The sequence below is a fragment of the Bos mutus genome, chromosome 1 (assembly GCF_027580195.1).
Source record: "Bos mutus isolate GX-2022 chromosome 1, NWIPB_WYAK_1.1, whole genome shotgun sequence".
NCBI classification, from domain to species: Eukaryota; Metazoa; Chordata; class Mammalia; order Artiodactyla; family Bovidae; genus Bos; species Bos mutus.
Window position 1 is genome coordinate 129949466 of NC_091617.1, and position 15753 is coordinate 129965218.

A 15753-nucleotide genomic window follows, 5' to 3' on the forward strand; every position below is an offset into this window, starting at 1 on the left:
GCACTCAGGGTCGGACAAGCTAATCTTGGTTTTTGGACCCCAAACTGCATGCCTGGCAGCTCTGGGAATCCCTTTTCATTCAGGCTTCCCAACCTGCAGAAACTACTAACTGGACTGGGGCAGACCTGGCCGACCTCCAGGCAGCCTGGCTACTGCTGAGAAGACATGGATTCTGCAAACAGAACACCCCAGGGAGATGCACTCAGCTTTGAGGTGCTGAGGCTCCTAACTCCACTCTCTGAAGCTTAGGAAAAAAGAGCAGAAGCTGTTCAAAAGTGAGATAACAGTATCTTTAATATTTAAGTAACAAAACATGCAGGTCAATACTCAATGCATATACAATAAGACAGAGCAACAAAAAAAATTACAAACCATGCTGTAACTACATGGAGGCTTTCAAATAATTTAGTGTTGATGGAGAGCACGCTAATTAAAGAGTCACACCTCAGGGCCTTGGAACTGACCAGGACTTTGCCCTGGTGGGAGGGGGAATTGACTGTGCACACGGCCTTCAAACCTGAAGACTGAACAATCTCCACTTCTTACATTGCTCAGCTTTCTCTCTCCCAACCCCTACTTTTTTGGTGTGCATGCATTTGCTGATTTTATTTTTCATTTATTTATTTTTTGCAGTAGGTCATTTTGGTTATCTATTTTAAAGATAGCAGTGTATACAAGTCAATCCCAAACTCCCAATCTATCCCTCCCCTAACCCTGCCCCTCTGGTAACCATGAATTCTTTCTCTAAGCCTATGAGTCTGTTTTTGTTTTGTAAATAAGTTCATTTGTATCATTTTTTAAGATTTCACATACAAGTGATATCATATGATATTTGTCTTTCTCTGACTTACTTCACTTAGTATGGTCATCTCTAGGTCCATCCTGATTTTATTTGTCCATTCTTTATCCCATCTTAGAGTTTCATGGATACTGATTTGGTCTTTAAACACTGCTGTCTCAGTGAGAGGGCTTCTCCAGTGGCTCAGTGGTAAAGAATCTGCCTACAATGCAGGAGACTCGGGTTTGATCCCTGGGTTGGGAAGGTTCCCTGAAAGAGGGAATGGCAACCCATTCCAGTATTCTTGCCTGGAGAATCCCATGGACAGAGGAGTCTGGGGAGGCTACAGTCCATGGGATTGCAAAGAGTTAGACATGCCTGAAGCAACTGAGCACGCATGCATGCTTATCACAGTGAGTAGGGTCTCTGGGTTGACTACTTGGGTTCTTGGTGAACATGATTCCTCTCTGTTTAATGGGCCATGGTCTGGAGTTCCCCTGAACATAGTCTTTCGATCCTGAAGACCCCTGTGAATATTCCTTGTTTCCTTGGAAGCCACTTTCACATGCACTATTGGCATGAGGGCTTCCTCCCCTAACCCCTCAAATAATAACCCACTGGTCAGATTCCCTCAGTGGCAGTGCCGCTGCCTGACTAGGTAGTTTTGAGAGAGTACCCTTACCACAGTTCCCTGGGGGGGCCTGTTCTGGCTCTGGTGCTGGGACAGGATGCTGGTGGCCTGGAGGAAGGAGGTTAGGCTTTTGGCAGCAGTGACACAAATGCAGGGAAGGTGGGTTGCTGCAGAGAGTTCTTGGACATCTAATGGTCCAACCAGTGGAGGTGAAATCAGTGAAGGGAACAGCAAGTAAGTGCTACCCTCAACTCTCAGCGGCCTGTAGGCTTGTGAGAGTGGCCACATGTCCCTGGGAAGCATTACATTCAGCCTCATCACATTTCAAAATAGAACTAGTTTCAACTCACTTCCTAGGGCCTGCTGTGTCCCATTATTTGGTTTTTACATGGATTACACTGATTCTATCATCCATAACCAGAGTCCAGGAGACCTCAAAGGGAAAGAAATAGGATCAGTGAGCATTTCATGAAATTCAGACTTCAATGTGATTTTACCAAGTACAATACAGACAACATCAAAGCAATTATTTTTTCGTTTTCTTCTATTCATGTGCAGGGGTGAGGCTAATTCACAGAGACAGTGTATCATTTCACTAATACATTATTTATTCTAACTATATTTAGAATACCAAATATATTTAGATTACAAAAAAAAAATAAAAAGGAAAAAGAAAAAATCCTTTTCTTGTTCCTCCAGAGACTCTTTCTGGCCTGTGACAGAAAGAGGACATGCATGGGGAGTCCAGCAGATGTTAGCAGAGGTGGAAATGTTAGTTTCCTCCAAGTGAAATCACTTTGGCCCAAGTAATGTTAAAGATCACAGTGTAAGAAAACTCAGATAATGAACTGCAGATATAATAAATATTTTCCCATTTCCCTATCTCTTCTTCAATCAGTGTTTATTAGTAGCCAAGTGAGGGCTGGGGGTGGGAGGGGAGGCAAAAATGAAATAGCAGAAAATGATGTCTTTTGATTGACTCATTTTTTCCTTTCAGAATTGTTCTGGGGGATGAGTTGGGAAATAGATCTTCAATGGGCTGTCAGCTAGAAGGAGGATGGACATTTTGCCTAAGTGATCTAAATGATTTATCAATCCATATTCTATCATCAGATTAAAAAGGTTATATCAAAAAAAAAGAGAGAAGAGGACTGGAAGATGTGGGCTCTAGCCTCTAATGCTCTATGATAGCTCAGCTGTTTTGTAATGGAACATTTAGAGACAGAGGCATGTAGCCAAGACCATCTGGCCTCACCACAGGGGAAACCAAGGCTTTCTAACTTCCAACTGTGAGTCAAAAGCTATGGGAAATCAAGGTAGAATTCCTTGTTTTGGGGTGAGATCTCGAGGGGTTTCTTCTGCCCCTGCCCGGGTGACCTGGGGGGAGGGCTACACGTAGTCGTACTTGGAAGGAGGAGACTGTCCCTCATCCTCTGTGCGGGCACCCCCATCATATATCTTCTTGTTTCTGGTGTTGGACTCAAAGCCAGTGCTGGCTTTGAAGCCTCCAGGCCTGTAGGCGACGTTGTGGCCTGAGGCATGGTAAGAGACGGCTTTGTAGCTGAAAGAAAAAGAAACACTCTATGACCAACTAGAGATGTATTTGGTAGCAGGACAAATTACCCATTTTCTCTAGGATGTCTGACTTTTAGCACTGAAAGTCCAGTGTCCCAGGAAACCCTTAGTCCTAGGTAAACTGAGATAGCCGCTGTTTTGGGCTTTGGGACACTGGCTTTTCAGCCTCTGCAGTGGAGCAGAATTTCTTGCTTTGTATTAGAGTTGGGGGTTAGTGACCAGTGAGTTCCATCTGTTCATCAATTCAGATGAAGCTGAACCAGAAACAATGTTCAGGGGAACATGGTTATGCCAAAGAATCATAGAATTTGTAAGCTGATCAGTACGTATGAGCAACCCATCTCTGCTAACCTGCTCAGTATGTGTATGAGGTAACAGAGGCTCAGAGAAGGCAGATGACTGGCTAGAGGTCACAGGACTGGTAAGCAGGAGAACCAGATGGAGCCAGGTCTCCCAATCCCAGTCACAGTGAGAAAAGTACAATAGGTGTTCTCAGCATCAGTGTTACTAACATTCTGAAACTGAAAATCTTTGTTGTAGGGGCCTGTCCTGTGCTTTCCAGGATGTTTAGCAGTATCCCTGGCCTCCACCCACCAGATTTAAGTATCACTCAACCCTCCACTCCAGAGCTGTAACAATCGAGAGTCTTTAGATGTTGCCAAATATCTCCTGGGGACCAGGACAGGGGTAGGGGGTGGGGAGAGGTGGGGAGGCGGGTACAATTGCTCCCAGCTGAGAATCATCAAGTTATGAAGTACTGGAGTTGGGGGGCAGCCTAGAGGGCTGTTTGGTTTTCCTTCAATAGCATCACTTCTAAATCTTCTCAGGCTGACATATTCCTGTTCTGTTCTTTAGGCTTCCCCATAAAACATAAGGTTCATGATCTTTTTGTCAATAGCGTTCTTCTGTATACATATGCTGATCGTTCTGGCTGCAAATGATATGTTAAAATGGACTTGGATCAAATGTCTGATTACATTGGGATGGGGAGACTCACTTGGTTTCCTCGGGGGCCAGACCCCGGCAGGCGATGCACATCAGCACGCCCCCAATCAGCGTGAGGCCTCCAGCGACCCACCCCACGAACAGAGCCGCACCAAAGGTGTACCTGGGTGGGGAGAGAGTGGCTATGAATGTGGCTGACTCAACCGCCCAGGCTCTACCCTGTGAACCTGGCCATGCTCATCCTCTCGGTCCCCACTTTCAGATTTCACACCTACTCCAGCCCGCCCCTGAACACACAGTCCTTTGGGTCACAGTCAACTGAATCAGGTGCTCTGAGATTAGAATTGGAACTGAAGCTATTCAGCAAAACAGTTGTGAGATTCTTATGCCCCTAACATCACTCAGGCATAGAATTCATTGTGAGTCTCTAATTTCAGAGAAACACCTCAGGAAAATTCTACTTCTTCCCTATTGGCAAAGGGAAGTGTCTTGAAGGTTTGGTAAGAGAAGTATGAGCGATATGGGATCAGTCTCAAGTTATTATTTTAGAAGGAATTTTGGTCTCTTGAGTTCTTACTATGGACCAAGAAGCTTTTCTCATCTCTAACTCAAGTAACCCTGGTAACCATCCATGCCAGTAGGAGCATGGACGCTGTTTTTTGAAAGACCTAATGTGAAGAGACCATTCATTTCTTCATTCATTTCTTTACTTACTTGGTCAACAAGTATTTATTGATCTCCTACTATGTGCCTCCTACTGCCTGGCACTGGAACAGAGGGGTGAACAAGACACAGACCATACCCCGATGGTGCTTCTGTTCCAGCCCACACTGAATTCTAACCTGTAGAGGTCTGACAGTAAAACTGGTGACCTTCCCCCTTGTCAATTATATCCAAACAGGATAATCTGAGAACAAAAATCTCTGAAGTTACCTGTCCAAGAGATGTGGGCAGGTTCTAAGGAGATAATGTAAGAGAGCAATGGTGGGCATTAGTCCTGGATCCCTGGTATTGGGTGACTTTTCCAGGCAGGGGCACTGACACTAGGCATCCAGACACTGTAGACAAGGTGGGCTTTTCTAAGTAGAGTGACCAACCATCCTGATTTGCCCATGACAGAGAAGTTTCCTAGGATCTGGGCCTATCAGGGCTAAAACTGGGTAAGTTCCAGGAAAGCAGTGACAGACTTTACTTTCTTGGGCTCCAAAATCACTGGATAGTGACTGCAGCCATGAAATTAAAAGATGCTTTCTCCTTGGAAGAAAAGCTATGACAAACCTAGACAGTGTATAAAAAGCAGAGACTTCTTGCTTTTCATAGCTTCTTGCATATAGCCTTGACTATATGGACCTCGCTGACAAAGGTCCATATAAAAGGCAGAGACCTCTTGCTTTTTATAACCTTTGCATATAGCCTTGACTATATGGACCTCGCTGACAAAGGTCCATATAGTCAAGGCTATGGTTTTTCCAGTAGTCATGTACGGATGTGAGAGTTGGACCATAAAGAAGGCTGAGTGCCTAAGAATTGATGCTTTGAATTGTGGTGCTGGAGAAGACTCTTGAGGGTCCTTTGGGAAGCAAGGAGATCAAACCAGTCAATCCTAAAGGAAATCAACCCTGAATGTTCATTGGAAGGACTGATGCTGAAGCTGAAGTCCCAATCTTTGGCCACCTGATGCAAAGAGCTGATTGGTTGGAAAAGACCCTGATGCTGGGAAAGATTGAAGGCAGGAGGAGAAGTGGGTGACAGAGGATGAGGTGGTTGGATGGCATCACTGACTCAATGGACTTGAGTTTGAGCAAGCTCTGGGAGATGGTGAAGGACAGGGAAGCCTGGCAAGCTGCAGTCCATGGGGTCACAGAGAGTCAGATATGACTTACTGACTGAACAACAACAACAACCACCCAGAGAAACCAGGATGAGTTGATCAGCATGGTTCTAAGTTGTCCTTGTAGTCAAGAGACCATGGGAGGACTGTAAAGGAGGATGAGGGCACCTTATGGGGATCATATCTTTCCCATTCTTAAAACAATGCAGGAACACATATGGTGAATGGAGTTCCAGGGAGCCAGAGAGTAATGGATTTATCACATGCTCACACTCATCTGTCTTCCATGATGGATGTTGCTGGAGAAATACCAAGCATATCCACTCTAGAGATGATGGGTCACTTAGGTATAATATTTACATGGCTCTCCTAGAAAAAGATCTTTCTCCTTCAGGAATTTGCTGCTGCTTCTTGCTATAAAATACATTCCTTTGAAGTGGCTAAATGAATACAGGTGTTGGAATTCCTCTTGCATCTTTGAAAAGTTCTACTCTGCTTGCAACACCAAATTACAGTGAGGTTTCATCTCCCTCTGCTAGTCTGTGACCCCCATGAGAACAAGGACTTTGTTGTTATTCCAAGAACTCAGAATGATTCCTGGCCCACAGCAGGTGTTCGATACATTTGTAGAATGAATGAGTTAATGAATGAGAGAAAGAGCAGCCATACAAGGAAGAAACATCACTTTTTCACCTATATTGCACCTCACTCATTTCTATTCTAGCTTTTCCCTGTCCCTAGCTGGGTTCCTGTCACTGACTGGAGATGTGGGGTGATGCTCATTTACATGCTTGGGTTAACAGTGCCTGTTTCATTGCCACCACAATGGGGCCTGTGTAAGAGTGTTAGATAAATACTGTGAACTGTCGCTGTATTTCAATGGAAATGTCAGATCAGCCTCAAGTCATATCACCAAGGATATTTCACTGAAATGAAGTTTATGAATTTACAGATCATTGTTGATTTATGATATGGCATGGCTGCCTCTGATAAATTTTTGCTATTTCAGGCCCTGACAGTCACATTAGGCATATGTGCTTAATCGGATTTTTACAACAATGTTCACTGAGAAATACTGAGTCTAGATTAGGAGGTTACCTGGTCTGAACGGTCTGCACCATCCCCCCCATGCTGGTGAACATGCTGGCTGTGGACATCCAGAAGTTAGTAACCAGCATGTTGGCAAACACAGACACTCCAGCGATTGCACAGAGACCTGCAAGCAAAGAACAAGAAGACTCTGGAGTCAGCTTTAAAGCAATCACATTGTTTGTGAGACAGTGTATGCTTACATGAGTTTAGATGAGCAGGTTGCAGAATACTCCATTCCTATAACAGAATGGTCAATTCAAGCACTGATTACTGAATTCTCACTATGAGTTGGGCTGTCTCTTATCTCTACTTGTGGAGGGATGGGTGTGTGTGCAGAAAGAGATTTTCCATCTCAGGACAAGGGGTCAATAGTACAAATATTAATATTTGGGCCCTGGTCCTTTGACAATGTCAAGGGTTCTTCCCTTAAAATCATTTTGTAAAGTCTCAGCAAAATAATGCCTTTAGGGATAGAGTCACTTGACTACCTTAGAGTTGAGAATCTCCTCTAATGAGGCGAGGCTGGCAGCTAAGAGGGACCTTAGCACTGTGATAATTCTGTAGAGTGTAGTCGAGGCTTAATCTCAGATCTTGAAGCCCAGTGTGTAAAGCTTTTACCCATGTTCAGACTATGCTCAGTAGGGAGAAGCTGTGTTTTCTCTGCCAGAATGATTTTGCTTTGACATTCCCAGATGTGCATCTGAGAGAGGGATCCCCAGGCTCCTTGTTTACCTGCGATGATGAACATGATCCCGGAGGTGAGTGTCATTTTGGCTTTGGCGGAGTCATCCATGTTGCCCATACGGATGCACTTCAGGGCAAAGATGGCCACCAGGAGGCCAATGACACTCAGGACGATGCCCACGATCATCAGGGCTCGCACTGCCTGCAGCATGGCTGTGGGACAAGGGACAGGACAAAGCAGACAGGTAAGACCACCTCCGCCAGATTGATTAGGTTTAATACAACAGAGAAACTACAACCAACCAATACCGAACTTCTGAGAGGCAGAAAGCCCAGAAACTGTGAACCTTGTCATTGTTGGAGATACAAAATTATGGAAAGTGCAAAACCATCACTTAAACTCCCCTGATTGATGAAAAACATGCATGCAGATATCTATAGAATGAGAAAACTATGGACTATTGGAGCTGGGAGGGTCAAGGGAATTTAGCTATTAAGAATATTAATTACTAATATTTCATCTCCTCATTTTAAAACCTGATAATCTGTGTTCCAAGAAGGGAAGATGGCTTGACTAAGGTGACATTAAAGATTATTGATAGAGATTATAGTAAAACTGGGTTGCTTTATCTTCCAGTTCAAACATCTTTCTTCTCTAGTCTTTTCACAGGGGCTCAGTGCTTCATAGAGTTGTGTCCACTTCCAGAAAATTCAATTTAATTTATAGCCTATAATGAAGCAAAGTCACTAGATGATATACCAAGGGCACTGTATCATTGCCTCTTCCCAAAGGGACTATTAAGGTCATGGTGAGCTGTATTTGGGGCCTATATAAAAAGATGATTATATCAATCTCAGGTCTTTCAGCACAACCACAGTTTATCAGCTGTTCCCTTTCCAGGAATCAATGGAAGTTCTTTGTCCTCTGGGGACTCTCTTGCAGTGACCTCCCCTCCAGATACTTCTAACGTGGTTTCTAGTGCCTCCTTAAAGTGCAGCGAGTCTTAGCAACAGGTTTTTACTGCGTGAACCCCCCCCTCCCATGACTAGACATAGGGATGACAATAATGAACAGGTCTCTGCCCTCATGGAGGTTATGCCAAAGTGGGAAAAGATGGTCATCAAACATGTCCACTACAAGCATAATGAACTTTACAAAAGGAAGACAAATGAGTTCTTGTGTCTTCTAGAGGGAGAGGCCACTAGGGTGGGTAATTCTGGTGGAACAGAACTGAAGACCACATGAAGCAAAGCAGAGAGCTCTGTCCTGTCCAAGTTGTCATAGCCAGTTGCTACTTTTAATGGAAAGCTATTAGAGACTTTTCAGACATTAAAAAACTGAATCCATATTTTAAAAACTCTACAATGTAGGTAATATTATTTAAAGAAATCGAAACTCAGAGGTTAAATAACCTTCCCAGACACACATATCAAAGGAAAAGCAGGGCTGGGGGGGCAAAGCTGGAGCTGTCTTAAAATAGTTATTTTCCCATCACAGTACGTTGCTCTGAGGTACTTTATCCTGGAAAAACAGGCAGAGTTCTGGCTGCCAGCAAGGTACGGGGTTCTGTAAACTCCTAATAGAATGTATCCTTCAAACTTGGAGACTCGGTCATAAAATGTCATCCTCTGAAATGGATGGTAAGAGTGTATAAAGGAATATTCTCCAAAAGTCATCTCAGGGAATTACCTGCCCCAGGAGAGTATTTATAAATGTGACTCTCAAGACAAGGAAGCCCTGGGAGAAATTCTTTCCAATCTCTTTGCAAAGATTTCCATCTCAAATATGGCCAATATCCATGGAACTGCCTGCTTATTCACTCTAAGATGTGTATCATAAAGCAATTTGTCATGATGGGAGAATTGGCAATCAATGAAAGATACTGAAAAGAGGAGAGGTAGATCATGCAGAATTCATTAAAAAGCCTTCTGCTGTGTCTGAGGAATGGAGCCCTGGGAACTTTCTCACCAGGTAGGGAGACGATGGAAACCAGATACTCTAGTTCTATGCCATTGATCCTTGATTCTTCTCCCTAAGAAAACTTATGATTTTAACTTTGCTTCCTTGCTGGGAAGAGATTTCTATAGGCATCCATCATCAATCTTGGCCCTGTTAACAACTATTTTCCCAGGGTAAATGTGTTGGTTTACAGTGTGGATCAATCTTCTAGGATCTGACCATTCACTCCTGGGAGAGCTGCTGAACATTGGCATCTTGGGCTTGCACTTTTCTGATGCTAGTGTCATGGAGACCTCAGGAAGCTGAAAAGAACTCATGAGGGTTTAAGAATGGCCTTTGGATCTACTCCTTAAGAGGGCTCTAGCATGTTACCACTGTTTTCCAATGCCTTGCCCAATGGCTTTGTTGGCCTCACACATACTGGGAACAAACACCCCATACATTCCCTCACTGGCAAATGCAAGCATGTGTCATCTCCTCATGTATTCATTTACACCTTTGTGTATTCACTCAGCATGTTGATAAACTCTCATAGTCATATGTTAACAGATTCATGCACTCATCCATGAATTCATTTATTTATTCATCAAGAATTTTTTAAGCTCAAATTCTCTGCTAAGCTCTTTCCCAGGTACTGTATGAGGAATAAAATTTCATGAGAAATAATCACTGTCTTCAAGCAGTTTACAACCTGGGAAGATTTTATTTCCATTGGAAATACTGAACCTTAAATGTCTTTTCACCTTGGAAGTACCTTGGCTAAGAAATCATAATGGAACCGCTTTCTGACGTCACTCATTGTGTGGTTCTAGTTCTCTTTCACACAGACACACACACACACACACAATTAAGCTTCAAAACTGTGGTTCAAGAAGGTTAGTTCAGGAGAGGACATTTTTGGGGAATCCCCAGACTTCAGGAACTATCCTTAGGGCTCTTCTGTTTTTGAATGTTGCTACCAGAAAACCAGACATATGAGAGGAGGAAGAGACTTTAACTTTCCTTCTATCTTGTCCCCATGGGCCTTTTATGAACTTCAAATATACTCAAAAGCCTATTTGAAGTTGTAATAACTGCTCTTGTTCTGATATCTTAAACCTTAAGCCATTCAGAGAACAAAATCTTTTTACCATTTTGGGAAGCACCTGGCAAGGCATCTGGTTAAAACAACCAAAACTCAATCAACCAACTAACCAACCAACCAACGAACCAGACAATATTAACAAAGTAGAATAAGGAATGTCCCTTTTTTATATTTATCCTGAGCAGGGATGGGGTCACTGAATCTCTTTCAATTGAGTGGTTCTAGTATTTAGTCTCAAAAATGTATCACATATGTGCTGTGACTGTTGCTGTGGCTGAGATATGTGGTCTACCCCGGCCTTGTTGGACTGGAAGGGATGGTGATGCTGGCTGGTGGGAGATATTAATAAAAGCTCTGGTCTTGCCTGATGTGGACAGCAGTTGCTGTTGTGTGTGCCACAGGAGCCTTTGGGTACTGGAGCCCCAGTCAGCCTGTTTTGGCCAGCCTTTGTCTCGGGCTCTCAGATGCCCTCTTGCCTCTGCTGGGTCAAATTAAGGTCAGAAATAAGACCTTATTTATTTTCTGCTTGCTCTTGATTTCTGGATTTCTGATCAACACTGGTACCTGCTTTGAATCAGGTCCACCGTGACTTTGAGCTCCTTTTTATATTTAGAATCTCCTTCTATGGATAGGATTGGCTTACTCCTACCACTTATATTTTGTGGAACCACAGTCAAAGCCAAAACTCTGAACCTGGATGGATGAATTAAGCTCTCCTTGCTTTGGAGACCCCTTGGGGAGGGGTTCTTCTGAGAGTGGGGGCTGTGATGGGGGCAATTGCCAGAGTGAGGGACAATGTTCTTTACTGCTCACTGCTAGATTCCCTATGTTTAGTAATGTCCATGGAGGTGCATGGTGGTGACTAGAACTTCTTTCCATCTGGAAGACTCTACCATCCAGGATTCTAATCCTTCTCCTTAGATACATAACCAGAGAAATGGCTCCCAAAGGAGGTACATTTCTCTTTTAGCTACTCTGTGTCTTATTTGATATTCTGAGCAAGAGGCATAGGCTTATCAGCTGATAACAGGTGAGTCAACTGGCTCTATAGACTGATTCCCTGCACTAAAGGTGTGACTACAGCATTCTTTCCAATGAACAAAGACATATTATCAGAGCTGAAGGGTGGGCAGGATTCAGAGCTGACAGAAGCAAACAGAAAAATGGGAACTGAATGTTCCTTCCTGTTGCTATATATCTTATTCTCCCAAAGTAGCTATGAACTGACAGGCAAGGTGTTTTTGGACATGGTTCCCAATCCTGGCTGTACCTTAGCATCTCCTGGGGAAACTTTTAGATAAATATTTATGCTTTGCCCTGATCCCTAGGAACTTTCATTTAATTGTTCAGTGACATAAAACTGCAAGGAATAATCTGGGGGCTTAATAATCAAGAGGGCTTAGGAGGAGGTGCTCAGAATGGGGAGTTAAGAGGAAAGAGTTCTAGTAGCTGATATCACTGAGCTGGCTGGAGGGTGGGGGTGGGGCTGATGAGACAGCAAGTCACCAAGTGCCAAAGCCTGGGCATGGAGTCTTTGTTGGGATGGGGAGGGGAGATGACTCATATCTTCATGCACAGCTTGGCCTCAGATTGGAGGCAGGTAGGTCTGGTGGAGGAGTCCAAAGAGGGGGATCCCAGAAGAGGTAAGTCTGAGGCCAGACCTTAGAGGAAAGGCCTTCAGAACAAGGTGGGAGGGCCTTGATTCTCCAGAGATCCTGGGGAACCCATATGGAGGTCCTACGCATCTCATGAGATCCCACAGACTTCATGATACCAAGTGTCGTTAGGCAAGTCTTTCAACCTCACAGAAGCCAAGTCTCCCCAACTCTGGAGTGGGATAGAGAGATTTCTTGCAAAGAAATGTTGTGAAGATCAGATGCTGCTTGGTCCCACCATAGAACTAAGTCAGGATCTGTAAGATTCAGTTTCTTCCCCTTCCCTAAAAAGAAGCTATTTTTCCATAGAGAACAAAGTAGTAGTTACCAGTGGGGATTGACGAGGGGTAGTATTGGGGTAGAGGAGTGGAGGATGTAAATAGGCTACAAGGATGTAGGGTACAACATGAGGAATGTAGCCAACACTCAGTAATAACTGTAAAGGGAAAGTAATCTTTAAAAATTGTATAAAAATTAATTAAAAATAAGACAATTGAAAAAAGTAGTTATCTCTCTCCAACTCTACATGGCTTTGGCTTGTACTAACCATGTACAAACCTGAATCCTTTCATTTGGTAAAATACAGTTAAGGATTTGAAAAAGACATGTGTGAGAGAGCGTGAAGGGCAGGAGTGGAAGAAGATTTGAGAAGAGGAGGAAGAGAAAGGCCTGGACCAATGTAGGGAGGAGATCAGGAAAAGTGGGCTTAGGATCTGGTGGGCAATGAGCAGGCTGATGCGGTGTAGGTGGGTTCTGTCCTATTGCCTTTTCAACTCTAAGGTGGGCTCCAACTACGTAACTCTGACCATGTACGTTCCCACAAAGCAATGATGCCCCACCACTGACCAATTCATGCTAGGGTGTGATGCCCTTGCTATCAAATTAACAACCTTGGGACTTCTTTGGTGATCCCGTGGCTAAGACTCCATGCTCCCAATGCAGGGGCCCAGGCTTGATCCCTGGTCAGGAATTAGATATGATATATTCTAATTAGATATTGTATGTTCTACATTTGGAATTAGATGCCAATTTTCAATGAAGATTGAAGATCCCATGGGCTTTCCAGGTGGTACAAGTGGTAAAGAACTTGCCTGCCAATGCAGGAGACATAAGAGACATGGGTTTGATCCTGGGTCCAGAAGATCCCCTGGAGAAGGGAATGGCAACCCACTCCAATATTCTTGCCTGGAGAATGCTATGGACAGAGGAACCTGGGGAGTTTTAGTCCATAGGGTTCCAAAGAGTCAGACATGACTGAAGTGACTTAGCACACATTTCTCCGGCATATGTGTTGCAACTAAGAGTTTGCATGCTGCAACTAAAGACCCTGCAAGCTGCAGTGAAGATCGAAGATTCCAAGTACTGCAGCTAAGACCCAGTGCGGCCAAGTAAACAAACAAACAAAAAAAAACCCCATAGTAACAATCTTTACAAGCACAAGCTGAGGAGGCATCCTGATTTCTGGGTCTACATAGCTTTGAGAATCAAGAAGTCAGAGCAACAGCCTCCTTTTACACTCAAGTTACAGGTTCTCTTGAGCTTTGTAGATGTGTTCTCAGTTCTCTGTGGAATCTCCTTCAGATGTGCCATAATGTGTACACATCAGATATTTGTCCATATACTTAAAAAATCACATTTGTGCTAAAACATGTCTCTTTTTTGAAGAAAGGGAAAGCAGCTTAACCCAAATCCAAGAGGTTCCTCCAGATCTCATTTCAGTTTTACAACTAACTTATACTAGCTCTACCTTTCAGGGCCAATTTCTTCCACTGGACATTGAGGAAAGGCAAGCTGGTTTCACAGCATCAGGAGCGTTAGACTCTATGTGAAACATTAGCTAGTAGTAAGAAGAAATAAACAAGATAGCTCCTTTCGAAAGGATACATAAGAGCAGTTTCATATTTTTTTCCTTATGGATTTCAGATTTTGTGAAACTGTTCTCTGGGTTAAATATGGTTTCCTTAAACACCCCCATTGCTGTGTGTGTCAATATGATTGACAGGTTAATGGGAGACTCCCTAGCTCTCCAGTGGCTGTTGTTTTTGCACATTGAGGTGGTAAAGGGGAAATGCAGTCAGTTGTGTGAAAAAAATCAAGACATTCAGTGCCTGTTACAGTGCTGAGAATCAGTGAAGAGCTCCGAACACAGGGGGATGGGGGATGGAAAGGAGAAAAAAAGGACCCTAAAGAAATCTTTACTTTAGATATTTAGATTCATAAAAGGCATCTGATTTTGGAGAAGAAAAAAACCTGGAAGATCAATATCCTAACTGAGAGCTTTGGGCGGTGTAGACATGACAGTAATGATTTAATGATGCCAAGAGCCAGATCTTGTAGAGACTTTTCAGAAGATCCAGTGGTTAGGACTCAGCACTTTAAATGAAAGTAGGGAGAGTTCAGTCTCTGGTTGGGCAACTAAGATCTCTGGATGCCACAAGGTAAGGCCAAAAAAATAAAAAGAGCCAGATCCTGTAAATGGGTCACAGAGCACGTTTTACACAAATGCCTTCCTGTGAGGCATTGCAGACCTAGAGAAAGCCAGGTCAAGAGATGTGGGTGGCCAAGCTATGCCCTGGATCCCAACTCATCTGCTACAGGACCCTGCTACAGCAGCAAATTCAGTGCATATTTGCCAACATGTTATAGAAAACATCACTTGACTCTGATACCATCATGGAGGCCAGAAACATGAGTTTGCCAGGCTTTTGCCTCCTCTCCCTCCTGTCCATTGACAGCCCTTTGCTTTTTTCCTGCCACAGTCTCCAGTCTCCAGGGAGGGGAAATGGGAATTAGTATTTTTATAAGTATCTTTATACTTAATATTCTTCATTGTGCATTGTTAATGAAATTACTATCAATGGGTCAGAGTGCCAATGCACCCTCTACTCTTATGTGCTTAAGCCTAGACCAATCCTTTCAACTGTAAGGAAGCCCCTTCGAGCTGGAATGAGTGTGGGCAGGGAGATGACACAACTTGGAAGTCTTTCATTGTGTGTTCATAGCCTACTTCTGTCATCCTCTATCCATGGGAACTTGGGCATGTTACCTTGCCATGCTCTCTGAGCCTCAGTTTTTACCTTTGTAAAAATAAAGCTAATACATATTTCCTTGTATTACTGTGAAGATTAAACTGGAGTTTCTGTGCAGTCCAATAAACCATAGCTGTTTTTATTTCTGGGCACTGTCTTTGGAGAATTGCATGCTACATTGGTTGTTTGGAATCCAGTGCAGAGAATCCTGGGCTATAAACCATACAGCACTGGCAATATACAGGTAAACAGTCCTGGTACCACCACCATTTACCTCCTTCATCTCTGTAGGTATACTACAGCTGCTGCTGCTGCTAAGTCACTTCAGTCGTGTCCGACCCTGTGCGACCCCATAGACGGCAGCCCACCAGGCTCCCCCGTCCCTGGGATTCTCCAGGCAAGAACACTGGAGTGGGTTGCCATTTCCTTCTCCAATGCATGAAAGTGAAAAGTCAAAGTGAAGTCGCTCAGTCATGTCTGACCCTCAGA

At 43.7% G+C, this 15753-nt stretch overlaps 1 protein-coding gene across 2 annotated transcripts in view; it reads right to left on the bottom strand.

The window, feature by feature from the left end:
* Window positions 1-276: 276 nt before the first annotated feature.
* The window catches only part of CLDN18 (claudin 18), a 28762-nt gene continuing 13285 nt past the window's right edge, over window positions 277-15753 (bottom strand). For both annotated transcript variants that reach the window (XM_005908922.3, XM_005908921.3), the window contains exons 2-5: window positions 7585-7749; window positions 6859-6976; window positions 3982-4092; window positions 277-2970 (exon numbers count right to left, since the gene is read on the bottom strand). In XM_005908922.3, coding sequence (XP_005908984.2) covers window positions 2799-2970; window positions 3982-4092; window positions 6859-6976; window positions 7585-7749 — 566 coding nt within the window. In that variant the 3' untranslated portion in view covers window positions 277-2798. The remainder of the gene's footprint in view (window positions 2971-3981; window positions 4093-6858; window positions 6977-7584; window positions 7750-15753) is intronic.